Source organism: Anas platyrhynchos, chromosome 3 (assembly GCF_047663525.1).
Source record: "Anas platyrhynchos isolate ZD024472 breed Pekin duck chromosome 3, IASCAAS_PekinDuck_T2T, whole genome shotgun sequence".
Classification (NCBI taxonomy): Eukaryota; Metazoa; Chordata; class Aves; order Anseriformes; family Anatidae; genus Anas; species Anas platyrhynchos.
Window position 1 is genome coordinate 113732721 of NC_092589.1, and position 23530 is coordinate 113756250.

The 23530-nt window shown below is 42.8% G+C and overlaps 1 protein-coding gene across 3 annotated transcripts in view; it reads left to right on the plus strand.

Annotated features, from left to right (window-relative positions):
• EVA1A (eva-1 homolog A, regulator of programmed cell death) overlaps positions 1 to 23530 on the plus strand; it is a 202943-nt gene that overhangs the window by 93258 nt on the left and 86155 nt on the right. For all 3 annotated transcript variants that reach the window (XM_013093401.5, XM_005012924.6, XM_072036519.1), the window contains one exon: positions 9052 to 9195. In XM_013093401.5, the coding sequence (XP_012948855.1) occupies positions 9052 to 9195 (144 nt within the window). The remainder of the gene's footprint in view (positions 1 to 9051; positions 9196 to 23530) is intronic.

A 23530-nucleotide genomic window follows, 5' to 3' on the forward strand; every position in this document is an offset into this window, starting at 1 on the left:
TCATCTCCAGAAGCTGTTGTTTTATGAAGGGGATGAACTTTGAATTAACACAGCTGATGGAACATCTTTAAAATAAGTGAGAAACTCCAAAAGCAGAAGGGAAGCTTCCTTCCTGGCTGCTTATGACAGGGATTCTCTTGCAGAATAAGGCAGTTCTGAGTTGTTCCTTGGTTTTCCAGGAAGGAGTCTAGGCAGCAGCTTCACCTGCAAGACTGGAGTTACTTTCCTCCTACTTACATCCTTCTTTCCCGTCCACTGAAGTTTGTTTTATCTTTTGGCAGATAAGTGTGTAACCACAGTGCTGATTCAGACCTCTGTCAGTTTTTTTTTTTGTTTGTTTTTTGTTTTTTTCAGGAATCAGATTTCTCTCTTTAGTTATTTGACCTCCTCATCTTCCATCTTTCATTCTGTCCTCCCTGCTTCAGAGCTCTCAGCACGTAACTTTTCCTGTTTTATCCTTTAGCAAGAAATCTTACTGCATGTTTCAGAGAGAAATCACGTCCTTTGCTTGGGAGGAATTTCCTCCTAGATCTGTCACTTGCCTGTGAATGAGCTCCCTCAAGGGAATATATGCCTTAGCTCATTCCTTTCACCTGCTCCTCAAAAGACAGTGAGGACAGCTAGGGTTCTGCTGACTGTTTTAATTCCAGCTGTAAGTCTGCTCCCAAGGCAGACAGAGCATCACTGAGCCCGAGTGTGCTGCAGAATCTGTCTCTTGATCAGGCACCACTAGTCATGTTCCAGTTCCTCATCACTTCACATGCACTCCTGGAAATAGTATCTTGGGCAGTGAGTCTCTTTCTGAAGCCTTCATTTATAGCTCATCATTTGGTCCTTCTGATACTCCAAGATCTTATACTGTGTTTTGTTTGTTGAAAAAGTTTAAAAGCTGTGCCCAGTTCTGGGCTCCCCAGTACAAAAAAGACAGGGATCTCCTGGAAAGAGTCCAGCAGAGGGCCAAAAAGATGATACAAGGCCTGGAGCATCTTCCCTATGAGGAAAGGCTGAGAGACCTGGGTCTGTTTAGCCTGGAGAAGAGAAGACTGAGAGGGGATCTCATCAATGTGTATAAATACCTGAGGTGTGGGAGACAGAGGGATTTGGCCAACCTCTTTTCAGTGATTTGTGGGGACAGGACAAGGGGCAATGGCCACAAAATGGAGCACAGGAAATTCTGCACCAACTTGCAAAAGCACTTCTTCATGGTGAGGGTAACGGAGCACTGGGACTGGCTGCCCAGGGAGGTTGTGGAGTCTCTTTCTCTGGAGATATTCAAGGCCTGTCTGGATGCCTACCCGGGGAACCTGCTTTGGCAGGGGGGTTGGACCCGATGATCTTTCAAGGTCCCTTCCAAGCCCTACAATTCTGTGATTCTGTGAAAGCAGAATGAGTGCTCCAATTTTTGTGCTAAATTCACAGACTCAGAGGATGCTTCCTCTGACAAGTGGGTAGAAGTTTCTTCTCAGGCTCAGTTCTTTTTTTCTAGTGCACACATGATTCTTACGTGAAATGAGGGCATACAGGACCAATATGCAATCAGGGCTATGAAGATATAAAGCTGATATGATGCTCAGGTGAAAGAGTAATTATTGCAGAAAGCAGTGAAAGATTGAAAATGTTGTGCTAGCCCATGATCCTCAGGTCTGTAAATAAGAATTATTTACTCTTTATTCTGACAGAAGAGTCAATGAAGGTGTGTTTCATTCCCTGCTGCCTTTCTAGGCCCTTGGGCAGCCTGTGGGAAAAACCCACTGCCTTCAGCCTTACAGCATGCTAATTTATTAACACATTCAGGTGTACATGATCCTTGCTCTGGAAAGCTTGCTTCATCAGCTCAGTGCCTTTGCAGGCTGCACGTGGATGTGTCAGGTGAGTCTGATCATGAGGTTAACAAACGCACAGATGTTCTTGGGCATCTGGCACATGCCCAACTTTGCTGCACAATTAGTCACACATCTCAAAACAAGGTGTCTACATCTGGGGATCCATCTGTGATGACTGCTGCCTTGGAAGAGGCCCTGATCTCCACCACAGCATCTAAGAGTTACCATAGTGCAAAAATTAAACTGTTTGGAAACATTATTTCGAACCCAGATAGATTTTGCAATCAAAAGCAGCAATGTATGGCTTGGCTTTCAGATTTGGATGTGTCACCCTTGCTGGAGAAAAACAAGTAACTGTGAGTAACCAAAGTAACGGATGTGATTAATAGGCATTGGCTCCAATTTATTTTTGTCACCAGGAAGAGGTAATAAAGAAATACTCATGCTGGGAAGCAGCCTTAAACTGACTAAAACTCATTCATTGTGGTGAGCTTGATGATATGGACATTACATCACTGAGATTGATTCTAGTATTAACGCCAGTGCTGTGTGCAAGTTGCAGCTGGTGAAATCCTCCAGCGTGGGTCTGGTGCTATCTGATTTTGGTTTTACCCTGTCAGAGGTTGAGCTGATAAGGACAGTAGATGAGGGAGTAATATCAGCCTAGCAGTCCTGGAATACTAAATTGAACTGGTAAGATGAATTGCCTATCGAGGGCTTAGACTAACAGTTGTGAAATGAAGCTGCCCAGCAGTGTGCTTTTGTGGAGCGATGCTGTGCAAGGGAATTCATTTGGACCTCGCAGCAGTAGCGAGGCTGGAGGGACATGCAACTTTTAGAAAGTGGGGCCAGGAGTAGAGAGGATAAAGTGAGCCGATCCCGCTGTCCCCCAGACACAAACTTTGGTTTGAAATACCAGATGCCAGAAGCACAGCTGATATCTTTAAACACTTTCACATGTGGAAGCTTCACCATAGCCAGGAATTGTATTTCTTCTTAGGCAGTGTACTGGAGCAATCCAGGACTAATGAAAGCAGAGGGTAACTCTGGCCCAACCTGTGTAAGTGGGTTCTGTATTGCCAGTGAGGACTTAGAGGAGTTTTAATGCTATGCTGTGGGATTTGAGCTTTGTGGGCTTTATAAGGTTCTTGGCAGGGACCTTGCTCTGTTTAGCAGTACTTACTTCAGACTTACTGTTACGGTGTTGGCATTTGTGAGTGTCCTTTGCTGTGACATATGGGATCAGGATAGTATTTAATATAACACGCACAGTTTGCACGTAGCAAACAAACAAGCAGGAAAAGAAAGGAAATGTTGCCCTAAATGAGCATGCCATCGAGTGCAATGAGAGTGCCGCATCAAGTCTTCCACTTCTGAAGGTCTGGAAAACATGACTCGCGACCATGACCCAACTCTGTTCTACCACATTGCTGGGCTTGACTTCCCTGCATCATTTTGAGTGGCTAACTGCTTCATTTATGGATAAGAAATTCTCCATTTTATTCCCTCTCTGAGCTCTGGGAATCGGTAATTGGAGGTGAAGCCTTCTGACCTGGAATCACTTCCTGAAAAGGTACCAATATACTTGGAGATCTCACTTCAACCCAGCTCCCTAAGGATTTGTTTACATTCAGAAGTTAAGTTACCTACATGCATGTCAAAACAGCCAGCATGAGTGATGCTGAGTGTGTTTATAGCCCTGAGACATGGGGAGGGAGGTGGAGTAGGGGGTGGTGGTGGCGGGTGTAAAAGAAAAGACCAGGTTTTCACTTCCAGAGCTTTGCATGACATGGTGGTGACTGTGATTTATGAGGATGCTGTAGCCTCATCTATCATTCAGCCATCTCTCAGATGTATTATTGATATCGTTGATGCTAGTTAGTGAGGGAATACAGTTTCTAGAATATGGCATTTTGGCTTCCAACTGAATGACCTCCTCATCACAAATCCTTTTGAAGTGTATGAGGGAGATGGTCCCATTTGGAGGTTATGATGATGCTGTTACATTTTTCAGTACAATGTGTTATGTGAAGGACAGACAAGTTGACAGGTCAAAATAAAAGAGGGGAGACCAAGCTAATTTCAGTATAGGTATAATCCTCCCTCAGAGTACTGCTGGCTGCTTGCTCTGGTGTTTCTGGAAATCACAAGACTTTTGTGCTTAAAAGTTGTATGCAGGGAAAATTCTCTGTTGTGAACAAAGGGAAGTTTTCAAAGTGAATACTTTGTCAAATTTTGTGCTGTAGGGTCTTTTTTGAGTACTGTAAGAGAACAGTCATGGATTTGTCATGTAGGACCCTGGTTGAGCTGGCTCTTGTAGCCTGTGTTTATGAGATGACTTTTTAACATTTTTGCACTCACCAGATTTTGGTGCTCATTAGGGTTTGGAGTTCAGTGCCAATAGTAGAGACCTGACTAGACTGTGACTGTTTGCTACAAGAGCCAAGAAAATGGAGTTCTACCAGAAACCTCCACAATGCTCTGCTGAAGTCCAACTGGTAGCCAGTTAAAATAAGTCAATAATAACCACACACAGACCAATATTGCTTAAGATGTTTGGTAATGGCTTGAATCATGGGATGGAGTTTGTGGGTGGCATCAAATTGAATGGCAATTGTTACAGCAAGTGGTAGGGACCTCAGAGGAAAAACCTTGTGAAACCTTGTGAAGTTAAGCAAAGGCAAATTGCACCTGAATAACCCTCTGCAACAATACAGGCTGGGTGCCAGAAAGTAGCTCTGCAGAAAAAAAAAGACCAGGGTGTCCTGGAGGGCAAGCAGTTCAGTGTGAGTCAGGGTGAGGTCTCGTGGCAATAGTGGCTAAATGGGCACTGAACTGTATTAGTAAGAACATCGCAAGCACATCAAGGAGAGGGTTTATCCATTCTATTTGGCCCTCCAGTACTCCATTTATGTGGAGTACTGGAGTGTTCAGTTTGGGGCTCCCAAGATAAAGACAGGTGTTGAAAAACTGCAGTGAATCTAGCAAAGAGCCACTAAGATAGTCAGGGGGCTGGAGCACACGGCGTATGTGGAGATGCTAAAAGACCTGAGTTTCTTTAGTCTCTCTGCTCAGGCAGGGATATCATTGCTGGTTTTTCTACTCCCTAATTGTTAGCTAGACACAAGACTTTTTGGAAATGAATAGGAAAAAAAAAAAGAACAATGAAAAAAGAAAAAGAAAAAAAAAGCAATCAACACAAGTTACAGCAATGGAAATCTGATTAGATATAAGGAAAAAATTCTTCACCTGGAGATTGGTTTAGCCCTGGAACAGGTGCCCAGGGAAGTTGGGCAATATTCATCTGCGGAGATTTTCAAAACTTGCCTGGGCGAATTATTGAGTAACCTCATGTAACTTCAAAGCTGTCCCTGCTTTGAGCAGGAGGTTGGACTGGATGAGCTCCAGATATTGCTTCCAACTAAATTGTTGTATGGTTTATGTGCTACAGTCCTAACAGGTGACTCTTGCACTGTATATATATTCAATATTAAGGTTTCTAAAAGCCCATAAAAAAGAGGCTTTTAAAATCTTTTTAAATCTACATTCGATGTTAGGGATTTTCATCGCTACCTGTAATTGAAGCATGTAGAGTTTCTTCTGTTTTCTACTCATTTTGGCTAATGCAGGTGGAGCTGGAGCAGTCTGGCATTTGGAGAGTCAAACATTACATTACTGGTGATAGTAAAGTGAATAAGGATGGCTGGTCTGTGCCGTAAGAAGCTGGCTGTCTAGGTCTACCTGTGTGCTGGTAAACTAGCACTGCCAGGGCCTGGACACTGGAAATACATCCTTTGTGCTGTTAAGCTGTAGCATGGTCCATACCGTAGTTTGTTGTCTTGGCCCAAAAAACATTCTCCTAGGCAGTCCAGAAGACTGTTTGAGATTGTATACAGAGCAGGGACAGCTCCCATTGTGTTTTACCACCCCGTTTTGGAGGGTATTTAATAACATGGATGTGGATTGTTCCAACACAGCTGGCCTCAGGGCTGGGGAATGGGCCAGGGTAGGTTTCCATTTACCAGCAAGCACATTAGCCAAACAGTGTAGGCTGGACCTGGGCACTGTTAAAATACAAATAGGAATTGCAGTGTCAGGGCCTGCTCTGGCAGATGGCTCTCTGCTTGGATATTATAACTCAGGCTACATCTGCATTGGTAGGTGGGGCTGGGGAACACTTGTGATGACTAGAAAAGCCAGTGATGTTAGCATGAGGGCATATGGCAGATAAAGCTGTTAGCAGCATCTTCAGTGTGCTAAATCTACAGATCCGGCACCTAAAGAGTCAGTCGAGCTTATTATAGTGGAAGGTAAAGTCTGTGGCTTGTAGCAGCTCATTCTTACAGGAGGAGAACCCAAAGACCAACCATTTCTGGTGATGGATGCAGAAGACCTGTCATACCACTCTCAGGACCTGTAGAAGCTGTATTGGTAATTCTCCAGCCTCCCATGGAGGTGGTATGCTTCTGTGCTGGGGTTGAGGCCCCTGTGCAGACAGCCCTGTGGAGTGCGTGAGAACAATAACATAAAAAAAGAACAAGCACCCTCCGTGAAATCCTCTGCAGTACTTAGATTTGATGAGTTTCTCTAACTGGACATTTGACAAAAGACAATATAGCAGGATTGCTGCATGCCAGATGTTTCCACTGGAATTTCTGACACTCGATGGATCAAAAATCCCCTAAGGAAGTTTGGGTGTTTCAGTATGAAAATGCTCACACGGGGCCCTGTTCTTTTGTCATTTGCAGCATGTGAAATAAAAAGCTGCCTTTCATTTGAGAAAAAGACATGTTGCCCTCTGGGCTTAGTTTTCTGTGGCCTTCCTGTGTCTGTCATTGCTTCGTTGTTGTGCTGCTGTATTGGGATATTGGGACAAGGCTTTGGTAGGGGTCTGCAGGGGTGATCTCTACAAGCGGAGCCCAGCAGGTGCCCCATGTCAGATCAGAGCCAGCTCCAGATGGCTCCAAAACGGACCCGCCGCTGGCCAGAGCTGAGCCATGAGCAACGCTCGTTGAGACTCTGGGAGAACAGATTTAAGAAAGGGGAAAAAAAACTGCTGTGCAACAGCAGCTGGAAGAGAGGAGTGAGAAAATGTGAGAGAAGCAGCCCTGCAGTCCACCGGGTCAGTGCAGAAGGAGGGCAGGAGGTGCTCCAGGAGAGGCCCCTGGTGGAGCAGGCTGTTCCCCTGCACCCATGGGTCCCACATGGAGCAGATCTCCACGCTGCAGCCCGTGGAGGAGCCCCGGGTGGAGCAGGTGGATGTGGCCTTGAGGAGGCTGCGGCCCATGGAGAGCCCCCGCAGGAGCAGGCCCCGGGCCAGAGCTGCAGCCCGTGGAGAGGAGCCCACGCAGGAGCAGGGGATCTGGGGGGAGCTGCCGCCCACCCATGGGGGACCCGTGCTGGAGCAGTTTGCTCCTGGGGGATGGACCCCGTGGGATGGAGCCATGTGGGAGCTGCTGCCTGTGGGCAGCCCCCGCAGGCTCAGTTTGGGAAGGACGGCGTCCCGTGGGAGGGACCCCGCGTGGAGCAGGGCAGAGAGGGACCCTGAAGGAGCTGTGGAGACAAAGTGTCAGGGACTGACCACAGCCCCCATTCCCTGAGCCGCATATAGGGAGGAGGTGGAAGAGGGTATATGGGGGGGACGTGGTTTCAGTTTGCTGTTAGTTCTTACTGCTCTAGTCTGTTACGGGTGGACAATAAAGTACATTAATCTCCTTTATGCTGAGTCTTTTTTGCCCATGATGGTAATTAGTGTGTGATCTCCCTGTCCTTATCTCAACCTACCAGCTTTTCTTTTTTTTCATTGTGTTTTCTCCCCTTGTTCTGTCAAGGAGGGGGAGTGAGAGAGCAGCTGCCCATCAGTGTGAAACCACCACACTGCTTCTAGCATCCAGTACAGTTTAGGGTCCATTTTTCCTCTCCCTGCCTCCTGATTAGTGACCAAATGGGATCGTATTATTTTCTCCGTACATTTTTTTCTGTTGCTTTTGGCAACTGCTGATGTTGAAGAAGTATCGCCTTGTCAAATTCCCATGGTGGCTGGCCTGCTTGGACAGTGAAAGGAAACTGTCAAGGCTAGCACCAAAAAGGTGGAGAGCACGTCTGTACAAAACCGCTGTCTTACATGAGAAAACAGTAGCTAACAGCCTGGTATAAGATAATACTTGAGTAAATATTTACATATGGAGCTTTGCATATTCTGAAGTCCTGATCTGACAAACATTTATTCTTGCACGGAATAAACAAAATTAACATAATATTTCTACTTGCACGGTAGATGGTAAAATTGTAAATATTTGACCTCACAGTAACCCTCCTTATGCTTGGAAATACAGCATCTGCCAAGAGTAGACAGGGACGCTAACCACCTCTGTCTGCAGAAGGGGGGGTGGAGGTGGTGACTGAAGAGTTGAGACAGCTCTCTTGGACATAACATAGGCTAAAAAAGCCTACGAACAAGTACAACATGGAAAAAAATCTACTTACGCAAATCAGACTGGGGTTTTACCCTTCCCTGAACGAGATCACAACGTCCATATTCCTTAAGCTCACGAGGTGGAAATTTGCTAATAATTTTGCATGTTGCTATGATCAGTTGCATTATCAGCTAAATAAATCTACATGAATTCCATATGAATATTGTAACTGTTATAGCCACATATTTTCTGTTCCTATGACAGTTTCTTAGTTTATGGGGAAGCTTGTAGCGTGTCTGGATAAATGCATTGGAATGAAACTCCTGAGATCTCAGACTTTTTCCATGCTCTGCAGTGACCTGCTGTTGTAAGTCTCTTCATGTTCAGAGTCATTTTCTGAAACAGTCATTGTCTATGGATCTGTTTCTCCACCTGTGAAAATGAGGATGACGATGCCTCTCTTAGAGTCTTTTAAGAACTTTATAAAACAAATGCTAGTTAAAGGGGAATTATTTTTATTTTGGATAGGCTTTTCCCTTTGAACACAAGTAATCTTTTATTTACAGCCCTCTTTCTGCTCATGAGGAGAAGTTTTGATGCTATTCTTTCTGGTAATTCCCTTTCAATTTACCATCAATTAGATGTATTTGAGAGTCAGATACAGCTTTTCATTTGAACACAAGATTTTAAAATACTGTCAGAGAGCTCATATGTATGCGCTTTCACAGTCTACATCTAGTAAATTTTTTCTTAGGGAATTTATGGTGTGGATGGATGAATATTCAAAAATAGATATCCTTTTTCCCTTGTAGATTGTCAGTCGGCTACTGCTCTCCAACTCATGATCAAGAGATGTCATGGGAAAAGAAGTTGTAGCATATATGCCAGCACCTATGAATTTGGAGATCCTTGTTACCCTGGCATCCGAAAGCATCTCAATGTCATCTACACTTGTGGTGAGTTGCAAAAAAGCTCTTTAACTCTCATTGGGGTACGTGTTTAATGAACAGTAGCGTGTGGAAAATGACAAGAGTTGTAATTGTGCATAAAAAGCAGTTGAGCTTCCAGTTGGCTGATGGCTATTTTCATTTGGTCAAAAAGGGACAACCCTGTGGATCACTTGAGTTTAATTCTGCCTCTTTTTCTACTTACTGACTGGACAGAAAAAACAGAAAATGAGGAGATCATGATTCTTTTTTTTTTTTTTTTTTTTTTTTTTAACCCATTCAACACTGCCACAGCAAGGCAGCACAATCTGTCAGTGAAATCAACCCATTCATTGGATGCTTACATCCCAAATGTTAGCATCCTGTTGTTTTATTTCCCGGTAGCAAAGTTGTGGTTATTGGTAGGATCTTTTTACTTGGTTTTGTACTTCATTTGTACCAAAGAATAAGACAATCACTTATCCATACTCTTCCAGGACATTAGAACAAAATTGCATGCAAAATCTCCAGGTAAACATAGCAATATTTTCCTAACAAAAAATTGTTATTTGAAAAAAAAAATGTCCTCAGTTGGGATCATAAGTCATACTGTTGAGCAGATACTGTACTCCTAACTGACTAGTCATCTTTGCAACAGAGAAAAAAATTCTTCCTCTCTGAGCTATGTGGTATGAAAACAACATCAGGTCTGTCTTCTTCCAGCAAAAAAAATTTGGTCATTTGTAGCTGATATATTTGAAAATATTTGCTTAAGGGTTTTGTTTGTATAGTTGTTGCTAGGATCAGTTCTGTCTCTCTCTCTGTTTCTTTATACATCTACCTGGAAGAGAAATTCTGGTGCTATTTTGAATCTGCTAAGTAGATGGCTGAACCATCTGATGTGCTGGCTGTGTCATCAGACAACAACAGATCTGTGGGTCAATCTCCAGCAGCATGCCAAACAGCAGCATGCCAAATCTGCTATATGATTTTTGAGATGGAGTCACTGTAGAATTTGTATAATTGCTATAATGTGGCTGATGTGTAGCATGTTGAAGAGCAGAGAGAGAGATTTGGGAGCACGAAGATCTGGGCTCCTGCCTGGCTGTTGTTTCATTTGGCAAGAGTTGCAGGAATGTCATTTTTTTTTTCTCTTTGCTTCTTTGTTTTTGTTTGAAATGATTTAGCAAGAAATAGCAAGAATATTTATCAAAGCCTTGTGAATTTTCTAGCCAGGAAGGTGATATTGTTATGCCAGTTTTATTACACATGGACTGGAGAGAAGCTCATGCTCATGGGGATATGACAGAAACCAAGGCAACACAGCAAAACAGGAGCTCCATAATTCAAAACGCAGGGACAAACCAAACAAAGCCCCATGATAAATTTCCAAGAAGATACCTCCTTCAAAGGACTATGCAGCCTCCTTCTGGCATTGTGGTCCTTGTCCCAAAGTCCACTACAGAAGGCATTAATCATCTCTTAATCTGACCTTAGCTTTCCTAGTCGTAGCCTAACTGCATCAGGAAATGAGTCATACCTGAGAGCAAAAAATGGCATGTTTGGCTTTTTAGTGGGTGAAATCTGCCTCATCCTTTGAGGTTGACCATGGCTCCTTTTCAAAACCATGATCTCAGATGTGTATCAGCTGTTTTTTGTGATTATTCAGACATATTTCTCCCCTCAAATGGCAAAATCCTTCAAAATACAAACCCCAAATTAACTAGAAATCAAATTCCAGTTCCATGGGCTCATGCTGGACAGAAGAAAATTCTGTCATTCTCTTGAAAGAAATGATAAAAACAAGGAACTCGATGTTCTTACAGTTTAGAGAACCTCCTGTTGGATATCTCTTTGTTTCAGGTTTCAATAAAGCTGCATACATTATTGCTCCTGCTATGGTATTCTCCTCTGTTCACAAAACCCATGGGAATGAAAGAGGACAGGCTTTGTTTAATTGGTAAAATGACTCTTTTACCTTTTGGTTTGGGCTTTCTTTTCTATGACCTACATCTTGATACACGTCCCTGTTCCCCACCTCTATCAGTTGTAGACACTGGGTGCATGGAGTGTGGGTTGTGGCTTTGATGGTTTCACTGAAGAGTAGTGAAAGATGCAGGGTAATATTGACATAGCTTGGAAACATGACGGATGTACATTGAGGTTTCTCTGAGCATCACTTCACACTTTTTCCTGGCTACCTCACAGAGGTGATTTCATTGCTCTGAGACCAACCAGTGCAGTCTGCTCACCCTTCTCACTTCTCAGCTGCCAAGCTGTGGCAGAAATGTCCAGCCATGGTTCTGCAGTTTGGACCATGTCACTTGTCCTCCCCATGACAAGAACAGACGTGTCCTTGACCAGTGTTACTGAGCTCCTGTGCTGCTTCAGAAGAGGAAGTGAGAGCAAGCCCACTGATGAACATGGTACTGTGGGTAGGAGGATCTTTAAATAGACATTTCCCATTTGAGAAACTTCACTAGTTATGGGTTCAGGGCAGCTGAACTCTGCTCTGGGTTAAGCTGGAAAGAGAAAATATGTCTCCTGCCGACAGCAATTTCTAGAAAAAGAAAAATCCATTAAGGGATTAATTTGTGAGGTGACAAAAGGTGATATTAATTCAAAACACGTGTTGTTAGCAGAAATCATGTCTCTTTTGCTGATGTGGACTTATGACAGGCACTAATATTGGTGTAGGCTGTGTAGAGCAATGGCTAGTGAACAGAAAGTGAGGTGACTTATCTCCAAGTCCTGGTAGGAGAACATCTGCAAAAATCTCTCAGGTTAGCATTTACAGACTGTCCTTCTCTGACTCGTCAGCAGGAGCTGAGCCTTATCCCTGATCTCCAAGGAGTAAATAGGTAAGGCAACAGCTTTGGTTTCTTTAAACTATTTCCAAATTTCTTGGAGGTTCATTCCTCCATCCCCAATGTTTCATTGGATATAAAAATTCCTGCCAGACATACACAGTTTTGTTGATGAATCTGATTTTAAGGAAAGGTGTCATCTAACTTTTTGTCCAGCTTTAGGTTTTTGAATGATTTGTTGTAATTACTCCAGTCACTGGGAATGCTTGTCTCAAGTCAGTGTGGCAGGATCAGAACTCCATATTATATCATATCCCTTTGCATTTTTCATTAAACACCGATTGATATCACTTAGCTGAGATGGAAATGCTACGAGCTAGAGTGTATGTACAAGATAATTGAAACAAGCAAGAAACTGGCAGCCCGATGAGATAGCGATCTCGCGTGTGCATTAGGGTCCCATTAGCCCAGCCAAGGAAACAGATGAAAATCCTCCAACATAAAACATTCCAAACCTGAACCTTGGCAGGAGCTGAAATGCTAACGTTTGGTCCAAAGCCAAATTTAGCTAATGGGATGGTGGGGAAGGTGGGATTTTCCAGTATGCGGGTCCCATTACTGCATTAATAAATGCATTAATTGTTATTTAAATGGAAAAAGGCAAGTTAATTCTGGGAAAGCACGTAACATGTGGTGGGCTTGCTTTCTGAGCATGGCAGCTGTAACTAGAGGAAGATACAAAAATTTTGGCTCTGCTTTTCCTTTAAAATACCCTGAAACTCGTAGAGGGTAACAGCCAATAAAGGCGATAATGCAACTTAGAAATATAGTGCAACAAAGACTTCAGAAATCTTTCTCTCTTTCTTTCATTATTATGATTATTATCTTTGGTTGTTTGGTTTCATTTTGTTTGGTTGGCTTAGTTTGTTTTTCCCCTCATCTTCTCTCTGTCCCAGTCTGTGTCACTCTGTCTCTATCTATGTCTTTCTTTGGTATAAAACACCATGCTTGCAAGATCTGCAGGTAGCTTCCTAGTGTCATTATTGCTGTGATTTTTTACTTACTTATGGAAGTTACTGTACTCCCGACCTTTCCCTTTTTCTTAATTGTCCACTTATTACCTTCAAAGATTCCCTTTAATTCTCTAGACATATTTCCTCTCTAGTGTACTGAACTCATAACTCAGCAATGAATTTGAAGACTAGCTGATTTTTTTTGCACATGCGTAATAAATACAACTTGCATTCAAAGAAGTGTTTAAGTGTGTACTTTAGTTTAAGTCCCATGCATAAATGGCATGAAAGTTAAACATTTTCTTAAATACTTCCTTGAGTGGGACTTGACTGTATGTAAAGAGAAACCATACTCATAGCACTGTAAGTCAAGAGAAGGGAGCAATCCAGAGTGCCTGCTGTCCTGACTGCCAGACCTGCCACCATGCAGGCAATGGAGACTGCAAATGTGAGTCCTCTGCCAAGTACCTCCTATTCTTTAAAAGCATGCATTAATCAGAAATGCTCTGATGAGAAAAAAAAAAAAAAAGAAACGAAAAGTAAAGAAAAAAAAAGAAAAGAAAAGATGGGGATTGTAAATTTCTTTGTGTTAGGCATGTTTCAGTGGATTGGTTGTAGGTCCTGGATAAGTGCTGAGTTTTTAGTGCCTTTGTTAGATGCAGGTTTTGCAAAATGGAGCAAATGTGGCCTTGGATATGAGTATCCATCATGTGTTTAGATGTGTGTGTGTCTCCTTGATTCATGCTCAATAGAAAGGGGTCATTGGGCTGAGAGCTAATGAACTGCCATGGAAACTCATAAATTGCTTGAAAATCCTGCAGTTCTGCTGCATTAATAATCCTGCCATCCTGCTTTATGAGGCAATAAGATGAGTCCCAGAAGCCTCACCCTTTACATCCTGATGAGAGAACTGGGCGGGTAAAGAATAAAACATGACTGCAGAGACAGCAGCTAATGCTGTTTTGCGGTGAGTGGTGCTACTGGGAGACCAAACGTGGCTGATGGGAAGTGGTAGAGATGCTCTGGGGTGATGGGAGTGTGCTGACCTTTGCTTTCTCTGGGTACTTGGGAAAGCAGACTGGCTTCATCCAAAATGTTGTGTTTAAACAAATACCCTATCAAGTACGTTGGACTAGAGGCAGGCTCTGTGTTAGATGAAAGCTCTGAGGTGGTTGCCCTCATGATGATGATGAGGAGAGAGGCTGAAGAGGCACACAAATTCTCTCCTGTCACCTCAAAGGGACAATCCCCTAGTCCATTAACTCCTGTGCAGTAAATCTGTCAATGCCTCAGGCTGGGTGAATGTAATAGTCCCTTTTGCTCTTAAAATTTATGAATTCACGAATGTAGAAAATGTATTTTTATCACTGTAAAAATGCTTTTGTTGCTATAAAAAGCAGTGCCCAAGACCTGAAAAAAAGAAAAAACAAAACACAAAAACCGAACCAAACAAGACAGAAAAAGCAATTCCAAACTTCAAAGAAGAAACAACCCCCTTCTAGACCCTCTTAGAAACAGGGCAACACAGACAGGGTCTTGCTAGAGAAAGACACAGAATATAGAAAACAGACTTCTTTTATTCAGAAGTTATAAAACTGATATTTACCAGCAAATAAACATTTTAGACAACCTAATTCTAGGGATATTAACCTGGATGAACAATGTTTGATAATGCCCGTTTAACTGGGATTCTTTTGTCGTACTGTAAAGCAGAACTTGGAGATGTAGATTTTAAATTCATGGCCACAGATCTAACAAATAGATAAAGAAAAGAATAATAATATAATATAATCACAAGATATGGTTACTTTCAATGACATGAGTCTGGGTTCAGAGATGGTTTGGGACGTCTTTTCAAATCCTGTCTTATTTTCCTAATGTCATAGAAGTTTCTCCAGTATTTTTTGTAGCAAGCCTATGCTTCTGTTCAAGTTACAGTGTTCTTTCGAAAAGCTATCCAGTCTCATGTAATGACTGCAAATAATGAAAAATTCATAAAGTGGAATTCATCTGACCAAGTGTAGACACATAAGCCATGGAGATTTATAGATGGAGATTCCCATCTGAGAAAAATTCCTTTTACAGGTAATGGAGAGAAACAGCTGCTTCTGAGGCACAAATCATCTCATCCTAAAGTAGATGCCTGAAAGAGATGAACTGCATATCTGAAGTGACAGTTCCCCTGTACTGACTATCATGCAGCTTCTGGTAGCTAGCTGAGATATTGTTATCAAGACATAGGACCCCTGCAGTGCAGATATCTACATCTGGTTAGATGGCTTTCAATCACTGTGTTCTTGGGCAAATGCTTCTTTTAGTCAAAATTATCACTGCCATATAATTATAGTGCTTATCTTTTCTTCTTATGTTTATTGGTTCCCACTCCCACTGCATTACTAGATCTATGGTTATCATAGACTTGTCCCGGTAAAAGATGAACTTGTTGCTTATATGTTCATAGGGGCATTTCTTCCTCTGTATCGTGAGTGCCTTGCACCCCAGCTTAGGGTTACTTCAGTCCCCAGGACTGGGGTTGGAGGAGGATTTTCCTGATAACTGGATTTGCACGGGGTTGAAGCCCACTTTCTACATTTCATCTTTGCAAATTTCCCTGATGTTTCAAAGATGGGGTTGGTAGCTTTGCTGTCTTCTCTGAGTGCCTTGCTGGTTTTGATTTTTCCAGGCTTTTGTTCTTAGCTTTGTTATAGACTGTCAAGGACTGCAGTTGCTGGTATGGGAGAAGACTCTACGAGAGTAGGTTTTCATTGGTCTTGTAGCATCTGTTGCCTGTTCCTATGGGCGAATGGATGTGTTGAACCTCTTTTTACACATTTCCATATAGGAAGGGAAAAGCAAGAAGCCTGTTACTCCTTCTAGAACCTCAGACCTTACTTTCAGAAATACTCAGATTTCACAGAACCTGTCAAAAAACCATGTAGTGGTGTAACTAAAGACTGCGTTGTGATAGGTCAGACATGTCAATTTAAGGATGACATTTTCCAGCTTCTGAGGCTTTGAATTTTTCATCTTTAGTGATGTTCTGGTAACAGTTTTTGTGGATGCAGTTTCCTGGATCTTAGAGAAGCAAGGAAGGAAACTGCTGGGTCAGCAAGGCTTGTGTAATTTGGATCAATGACATAGATCTGTTGGAGATCAAGGATTACCGGAGGGCAAAGGCAAGATGCCATCACTTTTGCTGACCAGTGCTAGAGTGGGACACACACTCTAATAATGGTCTTGGAGGTACCTGCTAAGAGCAGAGCCTTTCTGCAGTGGCTCTGTTATCACACATCAAGGCAGAATATGCTGTAGAGGCAAAGAACTGTTTAGGTTTAATGTTAGTGATTGCACAAGAACATGGAATTTGAGTGACACGGCCAGGAGCGAATTTAGCTGGGAATTAGAGAAGGCACAAACACCCTAACTAGTTTGAAGATGAAGTTTGGTAAATGAGGTAATGGGAAGCTGTCAGTATGCTGCTCCCGTTTGTCTTTGCTTTCTCTACAGCTCACTGTAGCTTGATCTGAATCGTACATCCAGAAGAGTCCGAACATGTCTGGCCTGGCTGGCCCAGGCACAGCAACTCTTCATTACCAGGGCAGAATGAGTCTGTCTGACATAGATTAGGGTAAATAAATATTCTGAAGAAGCAGAGCTCTGCATCTCAGGTGGAGGAGGAGCAGGTAATGCTGTCACCTCAAGGGAAAGACTTGAAAGTCCTTTGATTCTTGCAGAGAAGAAATGGAGATAAAAATCATTGCCTTGGGGATGGGGAGGAAGGAAGATGGGGCTGGAGGAAGCTGAGAGGGAGTTCAAAGGACGTCTTTACGATGATCCTAAGCAGAATGAACAGTGAGACAAATGCTGCCTTACAATTAGGCAAGATTTGCAAGCCTGCTGCTGTGGTCCTCCATCTTGACCATTATTGAGAAGTAAATATGGAGAAAAAGAGTCCCACAGAGAGTTAAAGTACTCAGAAACCCCTGACCCCCACTGCTCAAAAGGTGTGTGCACCTCAAGCCTTTATTACTTTTATCTCTATGTTTTGCTTTGTCTTGTTTTACTTGATAAAGACCGCTGCAAAAGTCATGGGTGAGTGGACAGGGGGCTTGTTGCAAGGTTCCCGTTGGGTTGAGGAAGGGGCTGCTCCAGGGTTGCTTTGCCCAGGGTCTGTTGTGCTCCTGGCTATGGGCTGCTGGAGGTACAGCCAAGGAAAGGCAGATGGATGGCTGTGGTGGAGTGACTGATGGCAAGGATGGCCAGAAGGCAGGTGCTTTGTTTTGTTTTCTTTTCATTCAATTTTAGAAATATTTTGGAATGGACCCAGAATTTGTACTGCAAAAATGGCAATGCTAAACTGTAATGTAATCAAGGTCAACAAATCTTTAAGGTTTCTAGACAGATTTGCTTATTGAATGATTTCCTCTGGCATACATATGCACGTCCTGGGGCCTGAACAGCAACCTGAACACCAACTGGAGAACCAGGCTGGGGGTGGCTCGGGGGTCTGCCTTCCTCTCCTGAGACCTCCTGCTCTAATGAGGAGGACACACTTCGAAAGCCACTGTGATCCACCCTTAATTTCACCCTGGAAAAGCAGACCTACCTGAGGATGATTGTGCAAGGTGACATTTGAATGTAATATATTTAAAGGAAAACTTTCAGGAAGTATGGAGAGAGATAAGTGGAGCAGAGGTACAATTACATGGACTATTTATATCTTGGTTATTATTATTATTATTATTATTTTTTCTGGAAGCATAACCCTGCTGCCCAGACTTTCTATTCTTTAATATAGTTTCTCCCTTAACCATATTCTGTTAAAAGTTCTGGCCATTAATAGATTATAGATATTTATTGTTTTATGGTAACAGGCTAGTTTTTCACCTGGGAACCTCATTGAATACCTTCATTAAATAGGGCTCCTGTTGACTCTCCATACGTGTCAAGACCTGCACAGGTTTCAAATGTAGTAATTAACATTAATGTTGCCACATACGAGGCTTTACCGAGGCGGCAGTAGGCAGCCAGTCTGCCAGCCCCTTTCATGCAGGAGACTGCAGGCTACAGGCAGAGGAATGCCTCAGCAATGAAGGGCTGACCCTTCATTCAGCGATCACCCTAACTCCTCCTAATTGAGGTTAATGCCAGAAGCATTGACACCTTGATGCTAACTCATTAGTGCCTGGAGGCTACTGGTGATTGCTGACAGCTCAGCGAAATGCTCATCAGATTAAATTTAAAGGCAGCGTTTGACACCATGACCAATTAAGATATATTTGCATGGCTCACTTATATGTTTGCTTTCCCTTTTTTTTTTTTTTTTGTTGAAAATCTATCAGGCCTATGCCATTTTCTTCCACTGTTTTTAGAAGGATTCACAGCTGGTATCTTGCTGCGAGCACGTGCACATTTCTCTGCTGTGCACGTACCACTGCCCTGCTGTTTACTGGCCGCCTTCTCGTCTCCTTCTCCACTTCACTGCAAAGCAAACAGGAAATTCTCTGGGATTTGGAAAATCCTTGTTCCTGAACATGAAAAGAGAACTGGAAGATTGGGATGGGGAGGGGAAATAAATAGTGATTTTATGAAAACCACCAAAGATGCAAATGTATGCGGCCTCCATGATGGGATCCTTTGGTACAATTGGGGCTTGTGAGCTGAAATAGAGTAACACAGAAACGAGCCACTCAGGGATGTCTGTAGCCTGTTGATGAAAGGTACGTGGGCATGAGATGTGTATTCAATTTCTGGGAAGTGCACTAATGATTTATATCATGTTGCCTTGCCTCCAGGCCTCAGCAAGGACTGTCCCGTTACGCAAGGCATCCTCTTATTAAGAAGTGGACCCTGCTATGAGTAATTCTGTGGTTACATAGGCAGGGCAGGCAGACTTTGGGAGAAAGTGTTGCTTTCAGTTTATGTCTGGAGATAAAATTTACACAAGGATTTGTGTCATAGGAGCTAAATCTAAGATCTTTCAACATAATGCCTTACCCATGCATGCCTCCTCCTTCCCCAGTAGCTTATTGATGGTGGTGACTTCCTTAGATGAGTAGATCCACGCTTAGTTCTGCAGGTGGACTTTTCACCATGCACTATTTCCTGCCCAATCCTTTCTTGCACGAGATGATGAGAAAGCAGCAGGATGTGGCAAGTACATTTCCATTTCTTTCTTCACCTGCCAGGAACCTGAGCTATGGCTTTCCAAGGCCAAAACAACCAGGGGAGCAGCTCCATGGCGCTAACACCCTCTGCCCTGCATGGGCTAGGCAGGGAGGGAGGATGGTGCTGTGCCTCATTTGCATGATATACATGTGACTTACATGGCTTGTATGACTTACCTGATTTAACATGGCTCAGTGATGGACATGTAACAGTCATGAGGATTTATTTTGTTCCAGTCCATTCTCAGCTGGGAGAAGCAAAGTGTTGATAGGGCACAGAGGGTGTTGTTTCCATTTCTTCCCTCTACCTGTGAACATGCTCTGTCCCATTTCACCCTTCAGAAGCACGCGAAGAGTACAGAGAGCCACTCTTTTCTCCCTCTCCGGACATTTTATTCTCTTCCTGCTGGTTCTCTGAGCCCTGAGGTATAGAAATTTTATCTTCTGCCTGTATGGAGGCATTAGGGTAGGCTTAAACACTCCTGGTATCTTGTCATCCCCTGCACTACTGCTTATGGTTGGGAAGATCCAGTTAGGCATTTTAAGAGTAGAAGCCCCCAAAAGGCTCTTTGAGTGATGTCTGCTCAGTTCAGATGACCTTGCAGGATATCCCCCAAATTACAGCAGGGAGGAGATTGCTGTGGCAGCTACACCCCAGCAGCCCCAATCTTCTGGAAACTTCCCTAAACATTCATCTACTTTTCCTACTTCTATTTCATGACCTCAGTTTATTCAAAGTGTACACACCCAAATGGTTAATGCCCCTTGAGACAGACACTTCAAATACTGTTGACAGTGGCTACTTTTTGGGTCCTGTTTTCGTCATTGTTTAGCTAAGCCATTCATGTTCAACTCCTTTAATCTTGCCTCATAAATCAACCTGTCCAGTCTCTCAATTGTCTTTTTGTTGCTCTTTTCCACAATTACCTATATCTTTTAATGAACTCTGAGCAGGCTTATGACTATTTTTTCCTGGGGGCCAGCAGAGACTTGCAATTTCTTTGCCATATATTAACAATGGATGCTGTTTGGGCTTCATGCAGTACCAGCACTGCTACCCGGCAGCAACAGCCAACTCTCTCTGGAGTTTCACTCTCAGGTATCCTGCTGCTCAGTATTTCACTTATTTCCCCTCACTTAGGTGAACAAGGAAAGCACCAGCTTCTGAATGCTGGAGTAGGAAAGGATTTCTGCACAGGGAAAACAGGGTTATGGGGGACAGCCTCAGCATCCCTTCTGGCTGGTTGTTTTCCCAGCTTTATAATACAAAGGCCCGAGGCCTGAAGGATGACTGATACTGCATAATATAAACAGTGCAGCAAATCCTACTAAATCCCTTTAGAAGATATTTAACTAAATTCCTAACCCATGAGGCCACCCTGGGCCATCTCTTATCTTTAAAAGCCATCTCACAGCTGCCTGCAAAGACTCTGGAGGCTGGCTAATCCGAGCAGCTGGACTCTTGGTGCCTTCAGGGAAGGAGTGAAGGAGGGAGGGCAAAGATGACTTGGAGATCTTGTTCTCTGGATGGGTGTCACTCCATTGTGGTCCAAGCTACAGCCTTAAAGAGACAAAGATACCTGGTATGCAGCTCCATCTGGAGTACAACAGACTTATTCCCTAGTTGGCCAAAAGCTGCCTCAACCTGGATGCTCTCAGTGACCTTAGGAGTGTGTATCAGGCACTGCTTAGTAGGTGGGACTTACTCTGTCTAGTCCCTAGATCATATTTATTTTCTTCAAGCTTTGATGAAATTGTAGTGTTTCTCTTCAAAGAAGGAAAAAAAAATGCTCTTAGGATATAAAGGAAATCCATTTTTTAATGAAGGTACAGGGAAAATTAGAAGGAAAATGGATCAATTCATAAAAGGGCAAAAAACCTAGCACCTTCCTTCCCCTTTCTCTTTCTTGACAAGAATTAACATTTTTTTCCCCTGTTTTTTGGACAGGCATAGCTCAGTGGATAAGCACTGGCCTTAGACCAAGTAGCTTTCTTTTTCACCCTGATTTGTCACCAGCTTTTTGGCAGTGGGCAATCACTTGGCTTCCTCCTGCCTTGTGTAGTTAGACTTCAGGTCCTAGGGCTGTTTGCTCAGCATCTGGCACAAGAGAAACAGGAGCCTCACCACCTCCTGTGGGCTTTCAGTTTATTCACCTAGTGCAGACATGATCACACAGATGTGGTGAGTCTCTGCTTTCAGTGCTTACAGTTCCTGTTGAACTTTATTGACATGAAGCTTTGGAAAGCTCAGGTGTTAAGCTTCTGCCTGACATTTCCATTGTTGTCACAATAATTCACTCAGCCATGAACTCAATGACTGTCTCACATTCCTCTATGTTTTGTTTCTCCTGGAGTATTCTTATAATTATTATTACTATGAAAAATGACAAATATTTAATTCCATTCTCCCCTGTTTTTTTTCAGTTAAAAACCCAAACCATTCAGTGTTTATCCCAGGATTACATACTAATACACATTTCTTGACATGCTCTATCTTCATCAAAGAGTCCAACTTCTGCTATGTGAAAGTTGTACCTTATTTCCCAAAAGTTAAGAAAGGCAAATTTTCTCCTTTGTGCTATTAAAGATCATCAAAACCTTCTGCAGATGCCTTGGGTATCAGTGAAGAATGCAGAGAGCATCAGCCCTGCTCTGTGGCTCTCTGTCAAGAGGAGCGAGCCACCTAGTAAACTGGAGTTGGAATGTGTGTAATGGAAATTTTATGTTGGATGTTTCTTAGCCTTTTACCCCATTAATAAACAATGGATTTGCTTTCCTTCCTCATCTTATAATTCTTTTTCCCCTAAATTACCTTTAAGTAAAAATGAGGGTGCCTCTTACAGAAAATGAAACAGTGAAGGTATAGATATTGGTTTGTATTTTTGGTTTTTCTTTCCTTCCCATTCCCATTCAGTGTTGTCAGGGCAGTGATTTTCTCCTAAGTAACACTTAGGCTTATGCATATGTTTGCATTTAATTTCCAGATGGAGAGGCAGGCTTCTAATAACAATGCAAGTTGCTGCTTTATAGATCTGGATGACTGACTGACCTTTGTTTTTGCAGCTGGCCAAGAGACTCTGCCCCATACTCTGGGATGCCAACACACTCATGGTTGAGCCAGGCTTTTTGACTTTCAAGCTAGACTGGTGCAAGAAATGGCTTACCTCTCTCAGACTACAAAAGGGTTCAACAGCTCTCTACATATGTGAGGCTGGCTCACTCCTGAATTCAGGATCGTATGAACTGCTTCACTTTTTGGCATTATGGCTCTTCATAAATGTGTTTCCTGAAGTCTTGAGTGGATAGGTTTTATTCAAGGAAATGTATTTAATCATTAGCACTGACATTTTGGTTAGGGTGAAAATATTTTCTTAAGTGAAGGGACTTGTAATGATTCCTCTTTGTTGCCCTGGAAATGCTCCTCTGCAGACCTCTTGGAGGGAATGCTGTGTCTCTAGCTGCATCTCAGGTGTCTTGTCCTGGTGTGGCCATTTGTGTTTCCTGATGGAACTTACCGAGCAAGTCGTAGATCTCAGTGCAGCCAGATCCAGCCCACAGATGCTTTTGAAGTTCAAGACTAAAGGTTTGGACTAGCAGTGGATGCAATCTTGAGTGTAAGTGGAGGGATGGAGTACTGAGTGCGTGGACATATTGATCTGAGTAGGAATGCAGTTGCAAATAGGTATGTTATTAAACACAGTCTAATGCTGACCAGATGTAGTCGTCTACATTATAATCAGCTACATATGGACTAGATGCCCTGGCCTCCCTTTGTAGTCAGTATATGAAAAGAAACGGGCATTTCTAGGCTGCAGTTCATCTCATTTTTATGTAGACATCGCAGGCACCTTACAAGTGCTTATTTCTCTCTGTGGCTTACTGAAGGAAATCATGGTGACTAAATCAAGTGTGAGTTTCTGCATTGCTAATGTCTAAAGCTAGATCAGATAAGTCTCACCTTGAATATGTTTTCTACAAAGTTACATATTCTCAACAATTGTCATTATTTTCCTTAAAGAGTTTTCAAACCTCACAATACTTAAGTCCAGATCTATCATCTTGTTGATTGTGTTTGCTAACTTGCTTCAGATCTTTTTATTAACTTACAATTCTTTAATGGCTTTGTGTCTTATTGCCAGAAAATTCAAAAATTAGGTATGTAATACCTGCTTTCAGGAAATATGTCTCTCCTGACATGTTCTTATTCTTTGGTGAGTTTGTACCCAGTTTCCTTGGATGGGATTCAGTTTCTGATACCAAATGTAGTTGCCTAGAGGTAGATGAAATATCAATGTTCCTGTCGTAGCCAGTGAGCCTAGGAAACTTCTGATACTGACTGCTGTACCTAGAGTTCATTTCCCTCTGTATATGTTCACAG